The sequence below is a fragment of the Antechinus flavipes genome, chromosome 3 (genome assembly GCF_016432865.1).
Source record: "Antechinus flavipes isolate AdamAnt ecotype Samford, QLD, Australia chromosome 3, AdamAnt_v2, whole genome shotgun sequence".
In the NCBI taxonomy this organism is placed as follows: domain Eukaryota; kingdom Metazoa; phylum Chordata; class Mammalia; order Dasyuromorphia; family Dasyuridae; genus Antechinus; species Antechinus flavipes.
In genome coordinates, this window is record NC_067400.1 from 444,604,646 (window position 1) to 444,631,675 (window position 27,030).

General features: G+C 32.9%; 1 protein-coding gene across 1 annotated transcript; it reads right to left on the reverse strand.

The window, feature by feature from the left end:
- Positions 1 to 1,020: 1,020 nt before the first annotated feature.
- On the reverse strand, positions 1,021 to 26,555 carry TNFAIP6 (TNF alpha induced protein 6). Its single transcript, XM_051986444.1, has 6 exons — positions 26,401 to 26,555; positions 19,720 to 19,857; positions 15,675 to 15,836; positions 7,562 to 7,790; positions 5,957 to 5,997; positions 1,021 to 1,622 (listed from the first exon to the last, which is right to left on the reverse strand). Exons 1-6 carry the CDS (start codon positions 26,492 to 26,494, stop codon positions 1,453 to 1,455), a joined length of 834 nt encoding a protein of 277 aa, XP_051842404.1. The 5' UTR covers positions 26,495 to 26,555; the 3' UTR covers positions 1,021 to 1,452.
- Positions 26,556 to 27,030: the final 475 nt, after the last annotated feature.

A 27,030-nucleotide genomic window follows, 5' to 3' on the forward strand; every position in this document is an offset into this window, starting at 1 on the left:
GGGAAGAAATGATAACCAAGTTGAGATTTGAATGGAGGGAGAAATAAGTCAGTTATTAGATTTGTCAATAACTTATTAACTTATTAATACTTTAAAACAAAAGGTAAATCATTTTAATGTAAGTAGTAAATTTGTGCTAAATTAATCACATAATTGCACATAACTATAGACATATCACATATTAAACAATTTCAATTCAATGAAAATTATTTATTATTAAAATATTTGTTAAACATCAATTATGTGCCAAGCACCAAGATTAGAAATATAAATGTAAGATTCTCAGCCTTTAAGGCAATTACATTCTTTTAGGGAAAGAAAACATGATAAATACATACTCAGATAAATACATATAAGATATATACAAAATAAATACAAAGTAATAAGGGCTAGGTGGTAACCACTAAAGGAATCACAAAAGATTTCTTGAAGAAAGGGACACATAAATAAAGCCTTGAAGGGAAGTCTTGAGTTAGAAATGGAGAGGGAGAAGATTTCATAATTAAATCCTTATGATACTTATATATACTTTTACTTGTATATATACAAGCTTATAGGCTTCAAATGAATATTTATTGATAGTAGTGTTTCTTAGGGTTTAGGGTACTAAAAAATTGTTACAAATGGGATTAAAAAGTGTCATAATTTTTCATTAACTTAAAAAATATGATCATAGAACACTCTATTGAAGATTTTTGTTCCCTTTCCTCTATTCTCATCCTTCATGTTCCACATTTATAATGATATTGATTTAGATCAGATTAGTTTTATTGAGTAAATGGGAAGGAATAGAAAAGAGGGGAAAGGGTATATTACTGCCCTAGTGATGTAAATATATCATTTGATAATTAAACTTTTTTTGACATTAATTAAGATTCCTAAGACTCCAAGGTATGGGAATTTTGAGGATATGAAATCACATCTTTGAAATTGGAAAAAATATATAGAGAAAAGAGAGAGAAAGAGAGAGAGAGAGAGAGGGAGAGGGAGAGAGAGAGAGAGAGAGAGAGAGAGAGAGAGAGAGAGAGAGAGAGAGAGAGCGAAAGAAAGCTATAAATCAGAATACAAGAGGGCTGACAGAATGAACTAATTACAAAGTGCAGGGTTTAAATAACATACAATACTAGTAATAGCTCACATTTGTATGTGAAGTATGTGGAAGAGAGGAGAAGAAAGTAAGTAATGTTCACTCAGAATATTTCTTGATTTTGTTGGGTTTAGAAAGATAAAGTTCTCTTCTCTTTAGTGCTTCTCACTTTTATTTTCTTAGTTGGATTTTAATCTTCATCCACTTGGTTCACTATTCACCAAAATAGTGCAAAAGTTAGCATTAACAAGGTGTTTGGTCCTTGTCCCTCTGGATGGCATCAATGACTTCTTTTTAAAAGATACAAATAGTTTTTAAAAAATGCAATCACCATTACTATAATTTTTTGATGATGTTGTGTTGTTTTACAAATGGCTGAATCTTCCAGCTAAAAAGTTTTTATTTCCATGAGAGCTTGTGCTGGCATTTTTTCCTTCACCAGTTTTGGGTGTGGGATCCACTGTAACATACTTGAGTTGAAAACCTCCTGCTGTCACTGAAGCATCTGATAAAAACTTCAAGGTCATGACATTTCCTATGGCAAGAAATCACAAAGATTACTTCTTCATCTGATGAAAATTCCTCAGCTTCAATATTTATTCAGAAATGAGCATTAATAAATGAGATTTAAAATAGTCTCTCCAACTTAAAAAACTTCACTGATAGGGTAAGTTTACCTTACTGGGAGAAAGAAGGAAATACTCTCCAATGAAATTTTATTCTACTGGAAGTCTTATTTGTGTGTGGCTTTTGTCCTATTACATTAAAACAAAAACAGAGGATTTAACTCTAGAAGTAGCTTTCACAGGATTAGGGCATAATTTGGCCAAATTCTTCCAATTAGTGCTAGTCTGCTATTATCTGTCTACAACAATAGTCAATAAATGCAGTGTGTCCCAAAAGTCTCAATGCAGTTTTCAGTTTTAATTGTTGTCTTCTTGACTTGGGAAGCATCAGCAAATTCTAAACTCCTCAAGATTTAAGAACAGGATTTTTGTTGTTTTGCTTTTAATCTTTGCATATCCAGCAGTTGGCATGGTCTTACACATGGTAGACATAATTTGGTTTAATTGGGACCATTAATTGTAGATAATCCTTATAACTGTCATAGAATATTGAAATTGGAAGAGACCCTAGAGACCAACTTAATACTTAAATAAAAATTGTCTTTATAATTTAGGGTAGCTAAGTGGTATACTCTAAAGTCAAGAAGCCTTATCTTCCTGAGTTCAAATCTGACCTCAGACTAGCTGTGTGACATTGAACAAGTCACTTAATCTTTTTTTCTCTCAGTTTCCTCATCTGTAAAATGAGCTATAGAAAGAAATGGCAAACACTTTAGTATCTTTGTCAAGAAAACCTGAAATGAGGTCATGAAGAATTGGATACAACTGAAAGAAGTGAATTTTCCAAGCAAGTTTTGAAGGCCCTACTTAAAGAAGGCCACTATATTTCTAAGGTTGTTTGTTTGCTTTCCGTAAACCAAGCTGAAATCTCCTTTACAGGGACTTTCATGCATTTATTCCAAGTTTTGCCCTCTGAGTCCAAGCAAAATAAGTCTAATTCCTCTTCAATGAGACAGTCTTTTACATACTTAGAGAAAATTAAGTCTCTCCTAAGTCTTCCTTTATCTTTGCTAAATACCTCTAGTTTCTTCAAATGATTCTTATATTACATTTTTCTGCTCTCCTCAGTCAACTTCAGCAATATATTTAGGAATATAAATTTTAATTTATGAACTAATCTTGGAGAAGGCTGATGAGGTCTTCTATATAAATGATTCATATTCCATAATTCCTTGAACAAATACTATGATTCTTTAATGACCTCTGCAAATAGTCCTTTCTTAATGCTGACTATAACTCTTTTAGAATTTAGTAAATGGTCATTAAGAGTCGATGTGGTGGTGGGCCTCAGAATTCTTAGATTGACTGGTTTTAGCTATGTTAATTGAATTGAACCTGTAGGTATCTATGTCCCATTGTTCCACCTGCATAGTCTTTGAGGATTAGGATCACCTGGCCATCCAGTTTTGAATAAGTAGATACTAAACAGTTAATTTTCTCCTCAAAATTCAGAACCTATGAAAAAAAGTCCTAAAACTCAATTTTATCCTATTTCTTGGGCTACACCATAGAGAACCAGAAAGGGTTAGAGAAAGCATCCAGAAACTTGTAAAGCTGATCCTAGGGTAGATTTGGCAGTAACGGCTGGAGTGGATATCTTCCAGTCTCAACTTCAATCAAAGAATTTGCCTACTTCCTTAACTCCTCTTCTTCTCCCTTTTTAGAGTATGTAGCCCAGGAAAATGGACCTAGTTTTTTTGCTTTTTTGTTTGCTCTTTTCAGTTCTAGCTGCTAGATGTATAATTTTCAATTTGTTCCAGAAATATGAGCCATGGGAATCTAAGAATCCAGGCTGGGTGTTAAAGGTAGCCCAGAAGGAACACCCTAAGGAACAAGGGTCCTGGCAAAAGCCTGCATTGATGCTGGCTTTGAGTGTGTGTGTGTGTGTGTGTGTGTGTGTGTGTGTGTGTGTGTGTGTATACTATGTACTTTGCATATTTATTTAATTTTTTTTTTAAACTAGGTGAAAAAGGAGACTCTCTGCCTCAATTGCTACCTAGTATTAGTCAGTGAATGGGTGTGACCTCAGGCAAACTGAGACTAGTTGAAGACTAAGCTTAAAAAGGCCAAGATCTCCTACTGCCTTCAGGCCCATCTCCAGTCATCCTGATCTATATCTGACCACTGGACCCAGATGGTTCTGGAGGGGAAGGTGGTTCTGGAAGGGAAGGTAAGCCAGGTGATCTTGCCCAGCCTCCCTCACTTAAATCCAATTCACTTGCCTGATGTCATGGCTCTCTTTGAAATGAAGGACAAACAACAACATGTTACATACTTTGAACATGAACTAGTGCTATTTAGGAAAAGAGCTAAAAGAGCTAAACTGTAAGCCCAATCTCCTCCCCTCCAACACCCTCCTATTCCAAAATAGTGAAATGGTTCTAAGGGGAATGGTGCTATTCATATGTTGGGCAAAATGTTAGTATTTTTGTTCTTTCTATATTTTTAGGTAAATATTCCTTTGTAAAAGCTAATTCTATGCTTAGCCACTTAAATAGCATTGGAATACTAGTCATTAACCCCCTAAACATAGGGAAAGGAGCAACAGCTTGTAAAACCTGGAGCTAATGTTAGAGAAGAGAGACAATTCCACTCACTTTAGTGTCTGAGGGAAGAAAAAGCAACAGTTCTGGTCCTAAGAGAGTGGATCTATGGCAGCTATATTACAGGTAAGTCTTCCTATAGATTTAAATTGTATCTTTCCCATTTGCAAGAACCTTGGAGAGATTCTCTACCTGAAATTTTAAACACCTTTAAAACATTAAGATGTGAATGTTCAGGTTACAAACACCAACACAAATTTGTATTGGGAAATAAAGAATGAAACAGTATGCATTTTTCATTCCTTAAGTTTCTTCTCCTGCGTCTTTTTCAATATGGAAGTCTCATTTTGTTTTCTTTAACAATCTTCTCCTCCCCTTTCCCCCTCCCCTTTCTCTTCTCCCCCCTCCCATTCCTTTAATTCATTCTAATAGTTGTACTCTTTTTGCAGTTAAAATTTTATGTTCTGTATGTTTTTTATCATTTTGAAATAAAATATTATTCTTCAGAATTTGTATTTTCTTTTGAACTCTGCATGTCCTCTAAGTGACCCGGTTTTTTGGCATTTATAATCAGAGTAGGCTCATAAAACTATGAATACAATAGGCCGCATATTTTTGTTTTTATTTCCATAATGATCATGCCATTTTCTAAGCCTTCTGAAACTGTGCTTAGAAACTTTGTCAACCTTTCCTCTTCTACCTTTCCTCTTCTCACCTTCCCTATCAAAACTTGCTTTTAAAGGATTTAATTACCTTATTCTTTAAAAAGAAATATAGATAACTGAGAAAGTTTAAGCATTATGTTTCCCAGATAGGCAGCAGATAAATCAAGTATAGGATTGCAAAATTTGTCAATTTATTTAGTAATGGTATTTTTCTAGAAGGTCATTAAAGTCATATTTATCTTAAAGTAACAAGGCTCCAACTTCATTTTTTGTGACTTTTAACAAGTCAATTTACCACCCAGGGCCTTAGTTTCTGTATCTGGAAAATATGATGAGCCCTGTTGTTACTAAATCTTAGAATGCTGAACATGAAAGGAGAAAAGAAATATGTAAGATCTCTCAGAAATTAAAAGTACCATATTAATTTAAGATATTGATATTAGTCAGGAAAATGGGGGAAATTTGTTTATGTGATAACCTAGTTCAAGGTTCAACCTAGTTCAAGTATAACCCAATTCATCTTCTGAAAGGCAGCAGTACAAAAGGAGCACACTGAGTCTGGGTTCAAGTCATAACACATTTACATAGCATGGGAAGTGTTTCCTTATAACAGTTATAAGATTGGTAGCACAAATAAAATAATAACTTCCATTTCACAGATGAAGATATTGAGTTTTCAAAGTTATGACTTGTCCAGAGGGCCACTGGAATATGAAACAGAACCAGTGCTAGAATACAAGCTTTCAGTTAATGTTTTTTATTCCCTTGTAAACCTATGCTTGTCATTTCATTTTACCTAGTAGATCTCAAGGTCTTCATGCTTGTCATTTCATTTTACCTAGTAGATCTCAAGGTCTTCATTTACAAAATAAGAGAGTTGTACTACAAGATTTTAAAAATCTCTTCTAGTTCTAAAATTCTGTGACTCAATAATTTAAGAAATTGTATACTGTTCTCAGTGACTCAAACTAGGCCCAAAGACATACATTTATTTCATTCAAAAATACATTTTTTGTCTCAATAATTTACAATTACCTGTACTAATAATATCTTCTGGTAGCTCATCTCCACAATATCTAGGAAAAAAAGAAAATAAATGATTCATGCATTATTAAGTGTTCCTATACTACTAAAAGAAATACCTCATTTTCCTTTAAGCAGTAAATCTTTTTTTTTTTCAGGGTATACCTTCAAATGATTGAATTATTAGGTTTAAAAGTGAGAGATGGGGCAATAAAAGAGAATGTGGCACTTCAACAAATCACCTGTCAAAATAAAGGACAGAAATGAAAAAAAAATTTTGGTATTTCTTAAATTTTTTTTGTAATTGTTTATGTAATGGTAATTAAAAATTCTTTCAAAAAAGCAAATGCAGGTTTCTTCTTTATTGTATACCATAAGTTGCCTTGAACTGGTGTCAGTTAAGGAAAAGTAATATCATTTCCCTTTCTGAAGATATTTTTGCCAACCACAACTATGGGATGATTTTTAAATGGCAAAAGTATCAGAGGCCACATTCAAAGATTTCCCTATCACAAGATGAAAAGAACAACTTGGAACCATATAAAAAGAAGGAATTATGCAAGCCTTTAGGAAATTAATTAATTTAGACAAAACATTACATAATGTAATAACAAAATAGGCTTTTGAAAATTATCTCCTGAATAATATTTTAGATGTTTTTAGTAGATATCTGAAACGGGTTTGAAAGGACAAAAGGGGCTTTTTTTGTGTGTGACTTGAGGATAATGGACTCAGTTTTTTTTTTTTTTTAATCCCATTCCTCTTTGATATATTTCTCCTTCATGTCCTCATAAACATTATTCCAGTGACTTTTTTCCTACCCAATAATTTTTTACCAGATTTAAAAAATATTCCTTTGTTACTATTCTAAAACTATGATTACCTTTATTAGACATTTATTTTAAAGAAATTTTGAATTATTTGACATTGGATTATTCATGCTATGATTTTCCTCCATTCCTATGAAAAATTACTATGGAGATTTGGAATCTGCTGTATTTTAAAGAAGGTAGATATGGAAAAGGATTGATTTACCACAAATGTGAACTTATATAAGATTTGGTGAAGATGAGCTCTGTAGGGTCGGAACAAAAGATTTTTATTGTCATGTTCTTTTGAGAAACAAAAGAGAAAGGATTGCTATCGTTGTGTATAAAGATATCTTTACAAAGAGATAGAAAACACTTTTTTTTTTTTAATAGCAGGACAACCTTAATTATTGAGGAATTGAGATTCCTTGATTATTTAGAATTATTTAAACAAGATGGACAGGAGGGGAAATGATGAGATTGAAACTATAATGGATTTCCCATAAATACATTTTACTTAACCTTGAATCCATGATTAAAAGGTCAACACTTGAATTTTTAAAAATTGAATATAAAATTAATTCTTAAGAACAAAGAACCACCACAAAATGAGGCTACCAATTATTATATACAATTGTAGCAAGCCAAGATTCTTCATATCAAAGAATCCTTCTTTGTCAAAATAGGATGTTGAATCAAGTAGTATCTCACAAATAGATACAGAAAATTAATACTGAACAAATGAAGAGCCAAAAATAACAAGCTGTTAGCTCTAGATTTAATTAGATATATGAAAAGTCATTTTTACCTTCCTACAAAGCCATGGATATCATCATAGCTGTCATATATTTCTAAATAGTCAGCAAGGCAAGCAATGTCATCTTCAAGATTGAAGTTCAGAAAACTCAGATGAATACGTTGACCATACTTTAAGCGAATATGCCAGTAGCAGATTTGATTGTCTTCATATTCCCTTGGGTATCCTGGAGATTTAATGATCCGTTTTGGGTCTGTGAAGACCCCTCCACACTCTTTTGCTGAAAGAGAAAATAAGTGTCATTTGGTAATAAAACATTAGCACACGTCTTGAATGAGATTTGTTTCTTGGTTCTTTTATATTTATGGCTCCCCCCCACACACACACATAATCTTAAGATGGAAGTGACCACAATGACATCTGGTATGATACATCTTTTAACAAAAATCTTCTCTGTATCATATATAAAAAGGTTATTCAGCCTTTGCTTAAAGATGTTACAAAAAGATATATCCATAACCTTGGGAGGCAATCCATTCTACTGTAAATAATTCTAATTGTTAGGATGTTTTCCATAAAATATTGAGATGGCCCAGTATATCACCCAATATAGTATAGTAGCACCTATGGAATATAAAGTGCATATATTATATAGTTGACTGGATAGATAAAACAGAAAAATTAGCAATTTGATTGCTTGTGCTTCTGTTCATACTTTTTAAAATATTCTTTAACAGAATATAACAGTTTTGATATTTTCCTCCCTACTCTTGAAGCAAAAATTTCAGAAAATCTCCTTGAATGATTGGTAGCTTTATGGTACAATAAATAAAGTGTTGAACCTGGAGTCAGTAAGATCTGAATTTCAATTTGAACTCAGATACTAGCTATGTGACACTGGGTGAGTCACTTAACTGCTGTCTACCTCAATTTTTTCATCTGTAAAATGGGGATAATACCATCTACCTCAAAGAATTGTTGTGAACATAAAATCAGAATATTTGTAAAGCTCTTTTACAAATCTTAAAGTGTTAAGTAAATGGACAAATAGTAAGTATCACTAAATGCTTTCTGATTTATTGACTCTTTGACATTTAAAGATCATCACAATGGTTTTATCATGATTAAATCATTGTACTATGGAACAAGAAGTAATTTTGAAAAAGCTCCTGCTCCTTAGTTAGGTATATCCCAAGGTCTGGTTCTTGCTTTTCTGCTCTGCTCTTTTTACATTCTCTCCCCCTCTTCCTCTCCCCTTTTTCCTCTTCTCCTCTCCCCCTTTTCTTCTCCCCTTCTCTCTTCCCCTCCCTTTCCCTCTCTTCCTCCCTATCTGTCTCTCTCTCTTTTTCTCACTTGGAGACCACATTTATTTTATGTTGTCAAATATTATCATTATTTTAATGATTCACAAATCTACTTCCAATCCTGAACTCTTACTCAAGTATCAACCCTCCATTTCCCATATTCAACATTTTCATTCCATTGCCTGTCACCTCAGAGCCAAACTCAATGTATCTAAAATTAAACATTGATTTTTCTATCATATGTGTGTATAGATAGCTATAGATACCTATATCTATATAAATATATCTTTATGTATCTTTCCACATACACACACGCACAATCACCAATCCCTATCAATCCTTTTGTAAATTAAAAAAAAAAATCTATTGCTTCTCCTTCATTTCCACTATGGCTATCCTAGCCCAGAGAATCATCATTTTATATCTGGATTACTGTTGTAGAATCCTTTAACTGGCTAGTTTCCCAGTCCCAAACACTGGATTATTGAGAGTTGGAGCTGACAGAGATTTCAGTACCACTTAAGCCCTTCAGAGCCGTCCCCTTTCTTCAATTTGTCCTATTTACTACATCCAGACTAATCTACCCTAAACAAAGTTTTCAACATGAGAAAACATCTTATAATGAAAAGAACACTAGATTTGGAGTCAGAGAACTTGGACTCAAGTCTCAGCTCTGCCATTTTACTACATGACTTTTGGCAAGTTATAACCTTTCATCCTCATTTCCCTTATCCATGCAATGGTAATATTATTTCTATTAAATGGAATACATTTATGTAAATTATTAAGTAGGAAGTCAAGCTACTTCTTCTGCAGAGAAATACCATAAAATGTTAGGATAAGAAATACATTTTGTTTAGAGTAATTGTTTTCCAACTACTTGCTGATAGAATGTTTAATATCTTTATATTTAGATATTTGCATTTTCAAGTTATATTGCTGGGCTATATTTTAGCAATTTGTCTTCTGCAGTAACAGGGAATCTAGAGTGTTTGATTCTATTGGTCCAATATCTTGACACTGAGTTCAGATCAAAAGTTTCCTCTTTCATACTTTCTATTTAGCCATATTTTATCATGGGATATATTTTAAATATAATCATATTATGGTGATATGAATAAAGTGACAGACTATGGCGCTATCAATCTCTATGTTTTTGCATGTCTGGGAGACCTGATGAAAAAGTATGGAGAGGTTATTGCAACACAAAACTACGACTATGAAAAAGAATTTAAAGTTCATGTACTATCTGTTACTGCCATTTCATGATTTCATAGATGAAAGATAGCACAAGGGAAACATTGAGCCTCATTGCAAGATTCATGCAGATGAGGTCATTTAAGAAATTGCAGCAAGGAACTCAGTATGCGGTGGGATGGGGGGGGACCATATAGAGGTAATAGAATTACAGAATCTCAGACATAGAAGGAATTTTGGAAGCTATTTCATTTAACCTCAGGATGGTACTAAAGAGTGTACAATGTCTTTTGAATTTTCTTTCCCTATAAGAAAACTCTTTGAAAGATTGTCATAATGGGAAAAGAACTAGAATCTTAAGGATTCAATTTCTTTAATAAAAATGTATTAAAATACTCTCCAATTTAAAAAAAGCATTTTGAGAGCTGCTTTTAAGTTCAGAAGGATAGAAACAGATAAACAGCCTTTCACAGGGAAAAGGCAGCATGCTGGTAAATGTTTAACAAGTGGCTCTCAGGAAAAAAAAATGTAAATACAAGTTTATCTTGCATTATGAACATTTTCTCCATCATTTTCTTAATTCTAGACAATCAACAAAATAATTAAGTCCTGACTTGTAGTTTTCAACCAATTTCAGAACTGAAAACCATCTTAATCCTAGCAAAATTTCTTAGAGTCTCAAGATGTTTATACTAAAGTGCTTCAAATGTTTTCATACTCTCCTTTGCCAAAAAAAATCCATACTTGTGTACCAGACCAAATCACCCGGAAGTAAAGCTAGCTCAAACTGCCTGAGATTTCCAGAACAACTTTTTTGATGGCAACAATCCTTGGTGCTGTGGGAGTGTGAGAGAATTAACTCATGCCTTCCCATTTTCACCAGTCTCCTGGCCTACAACACTTCTACATTTTGTACTCTAAGACCTACTGTTTATTCTGCCTACTTTCTAGTCTTATAGCTACTTCATAGAAATCATAATTCATAAAAAGTGATTATCAAAGATTGCTATATTATGCTTTTTAATTTCTCATATTCATAGGTCTCTCTCCAATACCATTCCAAATCAAGCAATTGTTATCCTACATTCTATTTTAACAAATTAACTTTAGAAACATAATATGATTGGGCATGTTTTGTCCATTTCTCCCCCTCCTCCCTCATCCCAAGCTAATATCTTTTTAAACAATAAGAACATTATATCTAGTTTCAACACATATTGTCATAGTCAGTCCATAATTTGAGATACTCAATCCTCATACTTGATCTGTGATTGAACATGGCCAATGTGGGGAAAAAAAAATTTTTTTTGTTAATGATTTATTACAAGATTTTATTTTTCTATTATCAAACTGTGCATACCCTTTGATCCAGCAGTGTTACTACTGGGCTTATATTGCAAAGCAATCTTAAAGAAGAGAAAGGGACCCACATATGCAAGAATGTTTGTGGCAGCCCTCTTTGTAGTGGCCCAAAACTGGAAACTGAGTGGATGCCCATCAATTGGAGAATGGCTGAATAAACTGTGGTATATGAATGCTATGGAATATTATTGTTCTATAAGAAATGACCAGCAGGATGATTTCAGAAAGGCCTGGAGAGACTTAAACGAACTGATGCTGCGTGAAATGAGCAGGACCAGGAGATCATTATATAATTCAACAACAATACTATATGATGATCAATTCTGATGGACGTGGCTCTTTTCAACAATAAGATGAACCAAATCAGGTCCATTTGTTCAATAATGAATATTTTAGAACCAGCTATACTCAGCAAAAGAACTCTGGGAAATGAGTGTGAAACCACTACATAGCATTTCCAATCCCTCTGTTTTTGTCCACCTGCATTTTTGATTTCCTTCACAGGTTAATTGTACATTATTTCAAAATCTGATTCTTCTTGTGCAGCAAAATAACTGTATGGAAATGTATACATATATTGTATTTAACATATACTTTAATATATTTAACATGTATTAGTCTACCTGCCAGCTGGGGGAGGGAGTGGGGGAAAGGAGAGGAAAAATTGGAACAAAAGGTTTTGCAATTGTCAATGCTGAAAAATTACCCATGCATATATCTTGTAAATAAAAAAGCTATAATAATAAAAAAAAAAGAAAGAAAGAAAAAAGGACATTAAAAGAGTGGAGTTGAAGATCCATTAAGTTTAAAGTGAAAAAAAAATTTATTTTTCTTTATTTTTTTCTAGTGGAGGGAGAAATTGGAAAAAGAGAAAATGCTTATTAATTGAAAAAATTCTTAATAAGGATGATAAATTAGTTGTCTTCTAAGATTATTTCCTGCTCTAAATCTATAAACTGACTTTTGATCATTTAATCCTAATTTGGCCTAATTTTAATAAAAATGAACCTGCAAAATAAGTTCTGAGTAATAACATATATTTAATTTTCAAAATGATACTTTAAAAAGTAGTCTTTTCATTCAAATTGTCCATGATTGACTTGATGCTATTTCAGCAGTATGCTAGTTACACAGCATCCCTATTCTCCCTCAGGGTAACCACTTCCTTTATAATTAAGTAACCCACTAAAACCAAATGTAATCTAAGTACTGAAATTATATTAGAGTAAATTACAATCCAAAAATTCTAAGCCACTTCCAAGAAGAGTGTGCAACTTCTGAAAACACTTTGTTGATGTTCAGTCACTTAAATCATGTCTGTCTCTTCATGACCCCATTTAGAGTTTTCCTGGCAAAGGTACTAGAACAGTTTGCCATTTTTTTCTCTAGCTCATTTGATAGATGAAGATCTGAAGCAAACAGGATTAAGTACGGTACATACTCGAGTATAAGCTGACCCAAATATAAGCCGAGGCCCCTAATTTTAACCCAAAAATCTGGGAAAACTTATTATATCAGTAGGTTTAGGTAGCGCAGAGGAGGAGAGCGGGTGCCGGTATACGTATGTAGAGCGGTTGCCAGCATTAGTATACAGTCCGGTTACCGACTGTGATACTACAGGAACAGCCGCATCACCGTAGCAACAGCCGGCCCTGTAGTATCACAGTCGGCACTCGCGCTGTATACTACACCCAAAAATTGGACAGAAAAACTCGGCTTATACTCGAGTATATACGGTAAATTGCCCAGGGTCACACAACTAGTATGTATCTGAGGCCATATTTGAATTCATGAAGATGAAGCTTACTTTAAGTCCCCTGCTTCAGCCTGGCACTTTGCTCCCTACACTACCATAGCTGCCCACTGAAAATATGACATTCCAATTTGCTAAGGTTTTATTCAAAATATTTTTTGGAACAGTATATTTTTGTCATTGTTGGTAGGGTAAATATAAAAAGCATTTAGCTACTGTCCATATTTTTCATTTAGTCCTAGCCCTATAATTCAAATTTTTCCAGAGTGCTTTTCTCTAGATTCTTTCTTGGTTCTCATGAATTGCAACATACTTATCTGTACATGTTGTATTTCTCAGCCCTCCTTCTCCACACATATCCCACAGTGAGCAGTTACATCATAATGAATCATTTCTGCCTTTATGAACCCAGTGCTTACTTAGCATAGGGTTTTGTATACAGTGAGAACTTGATAAATAGTTGTTGGATTAAGCTGAATTATATCTATGTCTATAGGTGGAGTATATTACATGCAAGTGATTGCCCAAAATAAATTGTTGTAAATCAAGGGTAAAACTAATTCAGGAAATTCTTTCTAGAATGACATATTAAAATGATTTCCAGTATTTGGCTGGTTTGTACTCAAAACTCACTCATAATTTGTTCAATCTCTTAAAGTTGAAATGAATACATGAAGTTCATCATACCATTTCTTGACATTTGTTTTAATGTCTAGTTCTATTCTAAGAGGCATGGGGAGATTTACAATTGGAAGAGATTTACTATTTATTGATAATTATGGAATGGAGTAAGGGATATGTCATCCACCAAAAGCCTGCTCTTTTATAGTACGGAGACAAGACAGTGCTGGGTTATTGTAGAGAATATCAGAGCAGATTGAACTCTAACCCTTCTTACCAAGCTACAAATACTTTGAGGAAGAGCCCACCAATATATTCTGTGACTATCCTCCAAGAGCTAGACTAGATGAGTTTTAAGATTATCAGTAGGATTTAGCTGTTGCATGATTAAGTTTTTTTAGCCATAGAAACTCATAAAGACCATTAGCTATGATATGAATCAAAGATGTAGAAGTGGAAGAATAACAGGGGCATCTTTAAGAGCATCTAGGGCTTAAGTCTAAAAATCCATATTCTATTCCTCAAATGTTTTCTAATTTGACAGAGATCTGAAACATGTTGTCTTCAATTGGTTATGCAAATTAAGGTGCTACAAATCAAGATACAAAGAATTGTGAAACTTGTGAATTATTTAAACCTAATAGCCATAGTGCTATTTTCAAACTAGACAGATAAAATTAAAAATGAAATGGTATATTATTATGCTGTAAGAAAGAGCAAATGGAAATAGTTCAGAGAAACCTAGAAAAGCTCAGATAGATTGATGCAGAATAATGTGAGCAGAACTACAACAATTTGTACAATGACCATATTGTTATACAAACAACCTGGTTTTATTTTGTTTTGTTTTTCCCCTCAGTGAACAAAAACATCTATTTTCTTGCCTTTCCTCCCATCCTCTATTGCAAAAATAATAAATAAATAAATAACTCCTTATAACAAATATGTATGCTCAAACAAAACAAATTCCCACATCAACCATTTTGAAAAAAAAATGTGCAAGACATTTAAAAATACTTAATAATCAATCAAACAATCAATCACAATCCCAGAGAACAAAAAGGAAGCATACAATCTCCTGACAGAGAAGTCATAGACTCAAGACACAGAAATAGATATATATTTTTGGACACAGCTACCTGATTTTTGTGAATCCCATAACATAATTTTATCTGTATCATTATTTTCAAAGATTACTTTTTTATTACTTTCCTCAATAAATGTTTGTTTGCAATCTATGATTGTCTTTCATATTTAGAGTTTGGTGTAAGGAAAAGTAAACTGGAGGAGATCAAGCTAATAATATTCTCATCCTATTTTTAAGAAGGGACTATTTCCTACCTAGAGCAACCAGGAAAAGTGATTTTTATCTTGAACCTTCAAAAGTATTGTATCCCTAAATTTCAAATATGGCATATGTGATAATAAGTTCTAACTCTAGTTCTAATAACTCATTTAAAAATAAGAGAGTAAAGGAGTGATTGATTAATCACAGCTATCTTCTTACTCTCCACGAAGACAGAAAACCCAATCTCTTTTAAAGATAAAAATAATGACAATAGCTAAACATTTTAATGTTTACAAGGCCCTTTAATATATTCTCTAATAAAAACCCTGGAATGTAAATGTCATTATTAGTCCCTTTTTTTACAGATGAGAAAATTGAGGCTGAGAGAAAGTGATTTACTCAAGGCCATGAAACTAATTCTTACATGAGGCAAGATTTGAACTCAGATCTTCCTTACTACACTTCCTTACTACGCTTTATCTACTACCACACCTAGTTGTCTCCTGTAGAATGAAACATTATGGGTCATATATATCTATCTAAGGAAATCCCTGCAACACTGTCCTCTTCAGGTCCCTGTGTTTCCCTTTAAATTACTTTACTATACACAAAGGTATGAAATAACGTTCATTTACAAACCATGAGGATTGTAGCAGTAAGCATCCCATCTTTCACTTCTGTTGAGACGAACTCCATAATCAATAATGCCAACTTTTCCATATCCGCAATTGGGCCCTGGTTTCACAATGGGATAACCAACTCTACCCTTTGCCATCCATCCTGCAGCACACACGTGGAAACCTGCAAGAGAAGGTTGTATTGCATAGACTTAGTTGGCGAATTATATTACATGTTACATATTACCTAATTAAAAACATAACAAAACCTATGATTGCATTCAATTTCATGAGTTTCCCAATTACTTATTTTGTGAAAGCCCTTTTTAGCAAATTGTATCAGTGAAGTAATTCTCTCTTTAAAAAATGAAAAATTTCATATAAAAAATATTACCACTTTTTTTTACAAAAAAAAAGATCATTTTACTCATTTTAATATCAGACACAGGTGGACTATAAATTTCAATACCATGAGTCTATAAAGAATGTAAGTTTAGGCATGGCATTTTCCAAGAAAGTGCCCATCCTCCTCCTCCCTTACCCAATCATAATCAATAATGACCTATACTAAGATAGGTCATCATTCTAGTTTCATAGCTGATATTTTCGAAGCTTCAATTTTAATGCTTAAATTAATATTGGGTATTCTACCAAGATGTATGTAAGGAAAAGCAATGCCTCATCAATCAATCAATAAGCTTTTACTAAGCACCTACATTATGCCAAGCACCATGGATACAAAAAGAGGCAAAAGAGTCCTTGTCCTAAAGGAACAAAATCTAAAATATATAATCAGTTCTATTTTCTATGACATACTTAGGGAAGTCTGCTTTAGGGATATTCAAGCTATTCTAAAATTCAATTCAATAGAAATTTCTTACTTTACTACAAGGATAATGCATATAGCCTCAATACTGGTACATACTAACTCACTGCATCATATATTTCTTTAGAAAAAGGTTCAGTTTAAAAATAAGAAGCAAAGGAGTGAAAGTCATTTACTTGCTTACAATTCTAAAGCAAGAGTATTCCTTTAAAATTATCTAGGCAAATCCCTCAATTTTATAGATGAGGAAGCAGAGGCTAGAGGTGGAAAATAATTTTCCCAATGTCACATAAGTTTGGACCTAACTCTAAGTCCAATGCTCTATCCTCTATATCAGGGAAATCATGACTTGAAACCATAAGTTATTATTGGGCATTGTCTTTTTCAGCAAAGGGTAGTACTTAGACTATCTCCATCCCAGGAGAACAGTTAGGTTATCATCAACTTAACAACAGGGTTACCAAAATGGTACAATTAATTGTAGCATAAAATTGGAAAAAAACCACATGCCTGGTAATTAGCAAATGTCTGAACAAATTATGATATATCAATATAATGGGATATTATTGTTCTCTGGGGACTGTTTGATTTGAAAAATTCAGAGAAAGATGATACTTACATGATGTGATAAATACAGTGTGGGCTTAATCTCTCCAAAGATCAAGGTGGTGGAGGGGAGTCTCATGCCATCAGGTGTTGGGAGGAAATGTTTTGTGATATCTGTTCTTGCTATATATTTTTGCAAGAAACAATTTCTATAAAAGCTAAGTGATGTTAAATAGTCAAAATAAAAACTGGAATAATATCCACTGATGGTTAAGAGTGGAGGGAACATATCAGAATGGGGGTCCAAGTGTATAGTATTTGAGAAAGATACCTTCCACTATCTCCTATGTGTATGTAGCCTAGCATCTCAAGGGGATGATGTAGTGAGCTTAGCTTTAAGCACCAGACCATGTACATGAGCTGGGAGAGTAGTAAGTTACTACATTTAGTTTTGCTGAATTTCTTTCCTTTTCTTTTAAAATTTGCTTTAATAGTGTTACTACTGGGCTTGATTCCCACAGAGATTTTAAAGAAGGGAAAGGGACCTGTATGTGCAAGAATGTTTGTGGCAGCCCTCTTTGTAGTAGCCAGAAACTGGAAACTGAGTGGATACCCATCAATTGGAGAATGGCTGAGTAAATTGTGGTATATGAATATTATGGAATATTATTGTTCTGTAAGAAATGACCAGCAGGATGATTTTAGAAAGGCCTGGAGAGACTTATATGAACTGATGCTGAGTGAAATGAGCAGGACCAGTAGGTCATTATATACCTCAACAACAATACTATATGATGATCAATTCTGATGGACATGGCCCTCTTCAACAATGAGATGAACCAAATCAGTTCCAATAGAGCAGCAATAAACTCAACCAGCTACACCCAGGGAAAGAACTCTGGGAGATGACTATGAACCACTATATAGAATTCCCAATCCTTCTATTTTTGTCCACCTGCATGTTTGATTTCCTTCACAGGCTAATTGTACACTATTTCAAAGTCCGACTCTTTTTGTACAGCAAAATAACTGTTTGGACATGTATACTTATATTGTATTTAATTTATACTTTAACATATTTAGCCTGTATTGATCAACCTGCCATCTGGGGGAAGGGGTGGGGGGAGGAGTGAAAAAGTTGGAACAAAAGGATTTACAACTGTCAATGCTGAAAAATTACCCATGCATATATCTTGTAAATAAAAAAGCTATAATAAAAAAAAAAATACAATTTGCTTTAATGGGTTGGTGGAAAGCAGATGGAGAGTGTATGTGTGTTTGTATATATATATGTATGTATTTAAATTTGTTTTAATGACTTGGTGGATAGCAGATGCATAGAATGTATACATATGTATATATATATATATGTGCATATGTATGTGTGTGTATGTGCATATTTAGAAATAAATGTGATGTAACAACAAAATGCATCAAGAAAATAAGATTAAATGAAAAACAGAGGGAACTAACTCACTGCATCATATATTTCTTTAGAAAAAGGTTCAGTTTAAAAATAAGAAGCAAAGGAGTGAAAGTCATTTACTTGCTTACAATTCTAAAGCAAGAGTGTTCCTTTAAAATTATCTAGGCAAATCCCTCAATTTTATAGATGAGGAAGCAGAGGCTAGAGGTGGAAAATAATTCTCCTCTCCCCTCCAAATAACATAACTGGCAAACAGTCTCATGGCACCACCAATCCTATTTCCCCTCCTCTTAAAACCAATATCTTTGCTTTCTTTTAGAATTGGAATATAACATGCTGCTATATTTGCCCTACCTTAATTATTTCTCCAAATATAATGGTATATAATGTTAATTGTTACCATAGGATTTGGGGGGAAAAGTAGCTCAAAGATAAAATGAATAAAGGAAAATTTAATTCTATAATTCAGATTACTTCAATAGATAATGCACTCCATAAATTTGAACTAATATTTGTTTGTTCTTTTTAAATAGGCAAAGAAATATACTTAGAGAGATTAATAATACTGAGAAGGAAAGATATTTCAAGAATTAGTCCCAGCTGGAATATTAAGGGAAAATCCAAAACATGCAATAAATAAGTTGGGACTTATACTTTCTTCTCTCCATGGTACCTTTTGTTTCACAAAGGCACATGCCTTCATATTCACATAGTGCCCTTGCTTATATCCTGGAATCAGAGGAAGTTGCCTGAGCAGAAAGTAGCTTAGGGGTTATGTCCAAGCTGACATAAAGGAAGAAGACCTCTACTGTATTTCTGCTCTTCTCTCTCTAAAACTGAACTGGGATAAGTCTTCTCTAGGCAAGATTTGAAAATAACCTCCTTGTTTATTGCTGTTCATCAGAAGCTTTTGGAGGGATTCATAACACAACTCATTGTGAAATGAACACCTATATTCTATGAAGAAAGGAATTTTCTGCCACTGAAAATGTTCAAATAATTTAACAAAAGTGACACAAAGAAATGTCCCCATCTCACCTCCATTGCATGGTATTACACTAAACAACTTCCTATTTTATCTGTATCTGTGCTCAATTCTGCTTCAACTTTTTATGAGTGTACAGAAATTAGAGAAACCTTAAAAGAAGTTTGTTGAGAGAAATGCAGAGGGGAAGATTTGCTTTTGACAGCACTTCAGGATAGAATTTTTTTTTTCCCCCTTAAAGAACCAAACTCTAAAATTTCACACTTAACAAGGAAATCACATACCTATTTTTCTGGCTGCCTCCAGTTGTTTATAGGTAGCAAGATGCCCTCCTTCATATTCACATACTGCCTTTGCTTCTGCGTAAGTAAGCTGATATTTGCCAGCACGTGCTTCTCTGTGATAGACACCTGCTGCTTGTTCTGTGAAGTGACAAAATTTCAAAAAATCAGTATAATGGATGACATCCAAAGGAAGAACTGATTATATTTTTCCACAGGGCTCTGGAACTTAAAGATGAGCTTGAATGAATTTCCCAGGACTCCATTTCCTATGAGCTTATGTTATCACTGATACAGGTATATTGCATCCCCCCATATTTGAGGGAAAAGGACAGGAAGGCACGTGGAAAAATTCATGGCAGTTCCTGGTACAGAAATAGCAAATAAATAGAAGCAACATAGTCTGATAACTGTTTAAGTTAAAAAAGAAGACCTTCCATGGTAGAAAGTGGCAGGTGCTAGGGGCAGAGATTCAGATTCTGTATTACTGAATCTTCAGTTCAGTTAAGTTATTACAATGACTTTAATATACCCTGCCCAGAGAGAAGTCTTCAGGATTGTTTTCCAAAATTTCCCCACAATTTCTATAGGGATCAAATCCCAGGAAATTTTATGTCTGATGTTACAACATTACATCAGCTACTTTAACTGCCAATTTGTTTTCCAGAATGGTTCATTTTGGGCAGCTGAATTTCATTTGTTTGAAAGTTTTGGGGAAAAATATCAGTGAGGGAAATTTTAGAGAGAGAGGCAAAAATTGTAAAATGAATATTTTTGAATTATCAATCTAAAAGTAAAATAAAATAGTGATATACTTAGAACATCTAACTCAGAATAACACACTAATAATGTGCATAAATGTTTGTAGATACAAAGTAAAAGAGTTGATACATTTTATCAACTAGAAACTCCTATTTACATATCATTACAGTATAGCTGATGTTGGAAATAATGATGTTCTGATACCATGAGACCCTGAAGCATTATTTGAATTATCAAAGAATAGTAACTTGTCTTCAATATAGATTTACTATTAAATAGAATTGCTTTTGTACTAATTCTTTTACAATGAATAAGGCAGCATGGAATATATACTTGACAACAGAGACTTTTCTGTTCATTGAAAATAAAATTGTCATATAAGAAAGTCTGGGGGTGTCACTGGGAAGAATTTTTGGTCCATTGTTTACTTTTGAAAATCGGGTTTCTTTCCTATATCGAAATCTATGTCACTTCAATGACTAAATAGAAAGGTAGTTGATGTGGGTTTTAATAAAATTATTTTAGCAATAGAATTATATTGAATATATAGCTGATATGATTGATTATATAAAAAATTAGTCATCAGTATTCACATAAAAAAAGTTTAACTAAAAATATAATTTTCAGTGACCTTTAGGGGAAAAGAACACAACCTGAATTGAGAATGATTGGTTTTATCTATAAATAAGAAAGAAAATTATATGTGAAATTATCAGGTGTTGTAAATTTCACATTAGTAAATGTGAGAATAGTATATGCTATAAAGAAACAAGTTTAATAATTGTGGGAAATTAATGTGATTTTAACCACATTGCTCTATCATTGTGATCCTACCTTTTGGAAAAGAAATGTGAGATGCATAAATTTAGAGACACCTCCATTTCAAAGGTTCATATGGACTATTTATGCCTGACCTGTGGTACCATTTTCTGAGTACCACACTTAGACACATTGTACCTTGCCCTCAACATAGTGATATCATTTTGGTCTTTGAGAGTAAAGGACAACCAACTGTTGCAGTGATTCTTCTCAGGAGTCCTTACAAGATTAGCATCCATTTCTTTTCCTGTATATGCAGGTGTGCCCCAGAATCCCAGACTTTTCTTTTCTTCTATCTCTATATACTTTGTCTTGATGAGCTGATCAGTTGTCATGGATTCAAGTGTCATTTCTATATAATAAGTTCTAAACAGCTCCCATGGATTCAAACATAGTTTCAATATGGATAACTCCTAAACTTATATATTCAACTATTCTTTTGTTCTTTCTGCATCCACAATCCAGAATGTTCAATTGAACATTAGCAGGTAATTACCTGCTAGGAAGAACTACCTGGATATCCCAGTGTCATCTCAAACTCAATCTAATTCCCTGAAGCAGTACAATTATAGATTTTCAATAAATAGAAAAATAGGGACTTTCTTTGGACTTTGATTTTACTTGTGAAATATAGAGAGGGAAGCAAACAAAAAGAAATCATGAAGGCAAAAGAAAGTAATGAAAATTGATCTATCCTGTTGACTTACTTGGAAAAATATCAGACTTTTGATGAGAATGACTAACAGTATCTGAAAGTTCAATAAACAAATTAAAATTTGGGCAAAGCCTTAAAGATATCTAAAAGAAACAAATCATTGAAACAAAAATGCATTCTTTATATATTAAGAGATAAGGAAAGCATAAAATGAGAGGCAGTGAGAGATAATGAAAAGAATATTGAATAGAAAATCAATGATTTGAATTCTGACTATCTAACTATTTTTTCACTCTCCTAACACTAGTCCAGAATGTTTGACTGGCTATTAAGCATATTTACACAGAAATCCCATAAGCCTTTCACTTAATCCATCTTTAATTGAATTCTTCATCTTAATTTCTAAATCTATCCCTTTCTCCTAATTTTCTGAATTCTATTGAGTGGCAGCCCCAGTCTGCTGATCCTACAGATTCAAAACCTGGGGCTCATCTGTGACTCTTCACTCTTACTGAGGCCTAAGAGTTGACTAGTTTCAAATATCCTCAATTCTGCCTCTGTAATATGTCTATAACCATTTCCTCCTCTTGACTTAGGAAACATCTACCCTAGTTTAGGTCTTAATCACTTCTATTGCAAACTTATATACTTACAAAAGTTATATCTCCTCTATATAAATTTCACTCAATATAATTTTATATCTAATTCAGTTCTTTATTCCCCATCATTCCCTTAGACTTGTATTCTTCATTCCCTGCTGCCCTAACCTCCACCCCCATTTTCTAAATTTTCTTTTGTGTTTTGTCTTAGCCTTTCTATTCCTATCTTCACATAGTAGGTATTTGACAAACATTATTTAAGAAACATTTATTGACATTAACTGAATTTAAGCTTCTTGGAGATAATAGCATTTTGTTTCTGTTGCTCTAATATCTAGCACATACTGTGGTAAGAATTTAATAAATGCCTGTTAATTGATTAATGAGTTTCTCAATTTTAAACGTATAATTTCAAGATTTTTTTCTTCCTCTTTTACAAGGCTCATAAAATCATAATAATATCTCAAACATATAATGTCTTAAAGGTTGCAAAGCATTTTTCTCACAATGATTTCATGAGGGAAGTAGCACAAATATTACTATCCCTATTTCAGTGATGAGGAAATTGAGTCTGAGAAGTTGAGTGACATGTCTGTGACCAGACAATTAATCAGTCTATAAGGCAATAGTAATTGAATCCAGTTCTCCAAACTTTAGGTCTGAATCTCTTTCTATTACTATAACATTGCCCCTTCAATCATCATCATCCTTCATGTTATGTCATATGACTCTCCTTACTTCTCTTTCCTTCTCTCCACCACAATGAGCATCAAGTGTGAGATCTCCTATACTTTCTTTTCTTTTTCTTCTCTTCTCTTTTTCTAAAAAGGACTTCAGAGGTCATTTACTCCAACCCCTTCACTTTATAGATGTGGAATCTAGGACCTAAAAAGACAAAGTGACTTGGCCACAGCCACACAGTAAATGGCACAGAAGAGATTCCAGTGTAGGGTGTTCCCTACTTCAAATATAGAGCTAATATTTTATTTATCTACTTTCAAAAATGCTATTTGTCAGTTAAATCATATTTATCCAGAGTTCATGAATGTGGAATATACCATAATTTGAAGATTTCAAATAAAGGGTTTGGCAAGTAAATGAATAGTTCATACAAAATTATAAGAAGCATGTTTAACCAATTTGTGTTGTGCTTACAAAATTCTTCTGCTAGTTATAGATTAGATTTATCCTTTCAGGATGCTTCCTGCAGAACTTAGAAAAACTGTTAGTAGTTCAAGTGACTGTTGGTATTTGACTTCTTAGTTCCTTTATTTAAATTTTAAATTTGTAAATAAAAAATTTAGAATTTTCATACATTGAGACTGGTCTTCAGGCAGTCTTAAAATATTATATAATAATAGCCAACATTTTATATAACTTTAAGATTTGCAAAGCTTTTTGTAAATGTTTTTATTTGATCTTCATGGAAATCCTAGGAAGTAGATCCTATTATTATCCTCATTTTACAGATGAGAAAATTGACACAGAGATTAAATCACTCATCTAAGTTACACAGCTAGTACATAGCTAAGGAAGTATTTGAACTCAGATTTTCACGATTCCAGGTCTATCATTCTATTCGCTCTGCTACTTAGCTGTATATTATTGTTATCATCATTATCATTTATCTATCTCTTTGTCTATTTATTTATAAAAGATAAATAAGATTTCTCTGAATGGATCACCTATGTCTTTAGATGCTCCCTATCTTAAAAAAGGTTATGATAGAAAGATCAGAGAATTGAATTCCAGAGATAGAGTTTTAATTTTATTTCAATAATTACTTCTATGCTTGATTTTGGGCAAATCACTTAACCTCCCTTTGTAAAATATAGTTTGGATTAGATTACTCTCCCATCTTTTGATTCTAGTATGGAACCATTCCATAAGATGACTGAAATGAATTGGGTTCTGTTTGTGTAATGGTAAAATCTTTATTTTTTTTTTTTACCCCCTTCAGTTTTCAGGCCACTATTCTTAAGAAGGTATTCCAATCATATTAGTCTAATCCAGGAGTCAGCAAATTATGGCTCATGGGCCAAATTCAGCTTATTGTTTGTTTTTGTATTATTTACAAACTAAAAATGGTTTTTACATTTTAAAATAAAGTTTATTATATTTAATTGTTGATTGGACTCTAATCAATCCTAAATAATTTATACTAGGTTAATTCATTAACCATTGGCCTCAGATTTAAGTGATAATTAAATCATGGGAATTAAAAAAAATTACAGTTCAAATACAAATATAGTAAGTCAAAACACTGAGGGGATTTTAATGCCACAATGGCAGAGTTAGTATTTTTTTTTTCCTGTGGGACATAGTCATTACCATCTACCCATATGAAATCTCTGTAAAGCATAAAATAACATTCACTACCTTTAAACAGTGTGTATTCTAAAGCACAGGAAGAATATTGGAGAATTTGATAATACTGCAAAGTAAGTTTCTGCTGTATTTGTTACTATCAACTATTCTGCTTCTAGATAAAGAAAGAAAGAAAGAAACATACACATATTCTAGAAGGAGCCTTGATGACACAAAATACAACTAAATGCATTTATTTGCTGACTTTCTGCCAATAAATATCAGCCCAACTTCTTCAAAAGAATAGCATTTGTTCAGAAAGAAAATGGTTCATAAGAGTAAGATAAAAACGAAGAGAAAACTCTCCTTTATAAGTCAACCTCATTGAGGCTCTTATTACAAGCACCACACATGCTGAAAAGGAAAAATGATCTGGATCCAGCTTAGCTAGTATGATACTAAGATCCAAGCAGACCTTATATTTCATGACCATTGTTATTTCTGTATTTACAGAACTGTTCTGTCCAGTTTCCTTTCTGTACTTCAAAAAAACCCTTTCCATTATGACAAAGTAGACATAAAGTAATAAAAATCTATTTACATTTGAAAATTAGGCAGAATGTTATCTAAAAGTTAATATTTGAAGTGGTTGAAGAATTTGAGATATTTTCTTTGTTCTGTTTTGGGTTAGTTTTTTGTTTTTTGGCTTGTTTTTGTTTTTTTTTGTTTTTGGTGGGAGGGACTTTTGTTAATATTTTGTGCCACTCCACCTTTAGTTTTTACATTTATTTTGCTAACATCTTCTTTTTTTTTTAAACTGAGATAAAAATCTCAGAAGATGTGTATCAAGAGGGGAAAAAAAGGAATGAAACAGAATATTGTCAGAAAGAGATCTTTTTCTTTGTTTCCATATACTATGTGTGAATTTTGCTAAAGCTCAATAAAAATTGAATGAAATATAAATATTTCACAATAAATATGAATATAAAACTTATCTGTATTATCACTATAGAGAACACTTTGAAGATTTTTATATCTTACAGTTTGGAGTCTTAACTGCATTTTCTATTTACACTAGAAGTTCAGATACAGAGAAAAGATTAGGCATTGTGAAAACAAAAGATATTGCTACAAATTAATTTTTAAAATACCAGATAATAATTCTCCTTACCTCGTTCAATGTCTTCTAGGAACTTCTATTGAATCTATAATATACATACTCATATAAAAAAGAAAATAATCAAAACATTTATGTTAAATGTATTCCGAAGTCAACTATTTTCTTCTCTAGAAAATACATTCCTTTAAAACCACTTCTCGGCTATAAAAGAGGGAAATAAAGCTTTAAAAATGTCACTGACTAGTAGTTTCAGAATATAAAACCCTTTGAGAACTTTTTTTTTTTTAAATAGCGTTTTCTTTTTGCAACATTCACTTATAAATGAATTGGGAGAGAGCTTGCTGGTTTGGCACACTTCTCTACAGTCTGAAAAAATAAGACTTTGTTTTCTTAACAAAAAACATATGAATGAAGTTTCTTACCAAGCCAAATGGAGTTATGAAAGATTCCATCCTTGAATCCCCAGCCTTGAGCCTCATCCCACAGCAAAACAAAGAAATAAATTAAAGCGACCATATCTTCAGTTGTAGAAAATGGATAACAGTCTTTTGGGAGCTACTCAGGGTAAACTCTTCAAGCAGCTGCTGAAATGTGACTGGAACATCTGGTTTCCAGATCTTTTAAATAGTTTTCTCAGCTGTGAGGTCAGCAAGTATGCTCCAATTGCATTCGCAGCTGCATCATAATACAATTAAGACAGTGTCTGAATCTATTAGTATGACTCATTTGCGTTGGAGTACAAAACTGAGAGTATAGAGTAATTGTTTAAATTCTAAAACTGATAGGAAAATTCTTGCCTATCCAGATACGCTTTTGTCCCCACAGCTGACAAATATTTTATTACTATTAAGAAGTTTATTTAAGTTGGTAAAATATAGTAGATATAATTTTTGTGAATTAAGATTCAGGGTTGGTAACAAATCTTTCAAAGCAAAGCTCCAATGTCATTTTCAGTGCATCTGTCTTGGTATCAGGTAGTTACTTCAAAACTGGAATATCTCATGTCAAAGAAATTTTAAAGTATTCAAACCAAAATCATGTGAATTAGGCAC

What these genes read in the sequence shown, in the direction of transcription:
- TNFAIP6 (XM_051986444.1), bottom strand. Translation starts at nt 26,494, where the DNA reads ATGGTCGCTTTAATTTATTTCTTTGTTTTGCTGTGGGATGAGGCTCAA. An exon ending in GGAGGCAGCCAGAAAAATAG is followed by an intron (nt 15,837 to 19,719) that starts GTATGTGATTTC and finishes CTTCTCTTGCAG; the next exon opens with GTTTCCACGTGTGTGCTGCA. An exon ending in TTACTGCTACAATCCTCATG is followed by an intron (nt 7,791 to 15,674) that starts GTTTGTAAATGA and finishes TTTCTCTTTCAG; the next exon opens with CAAAAGAGTGTGGAGGGGTC.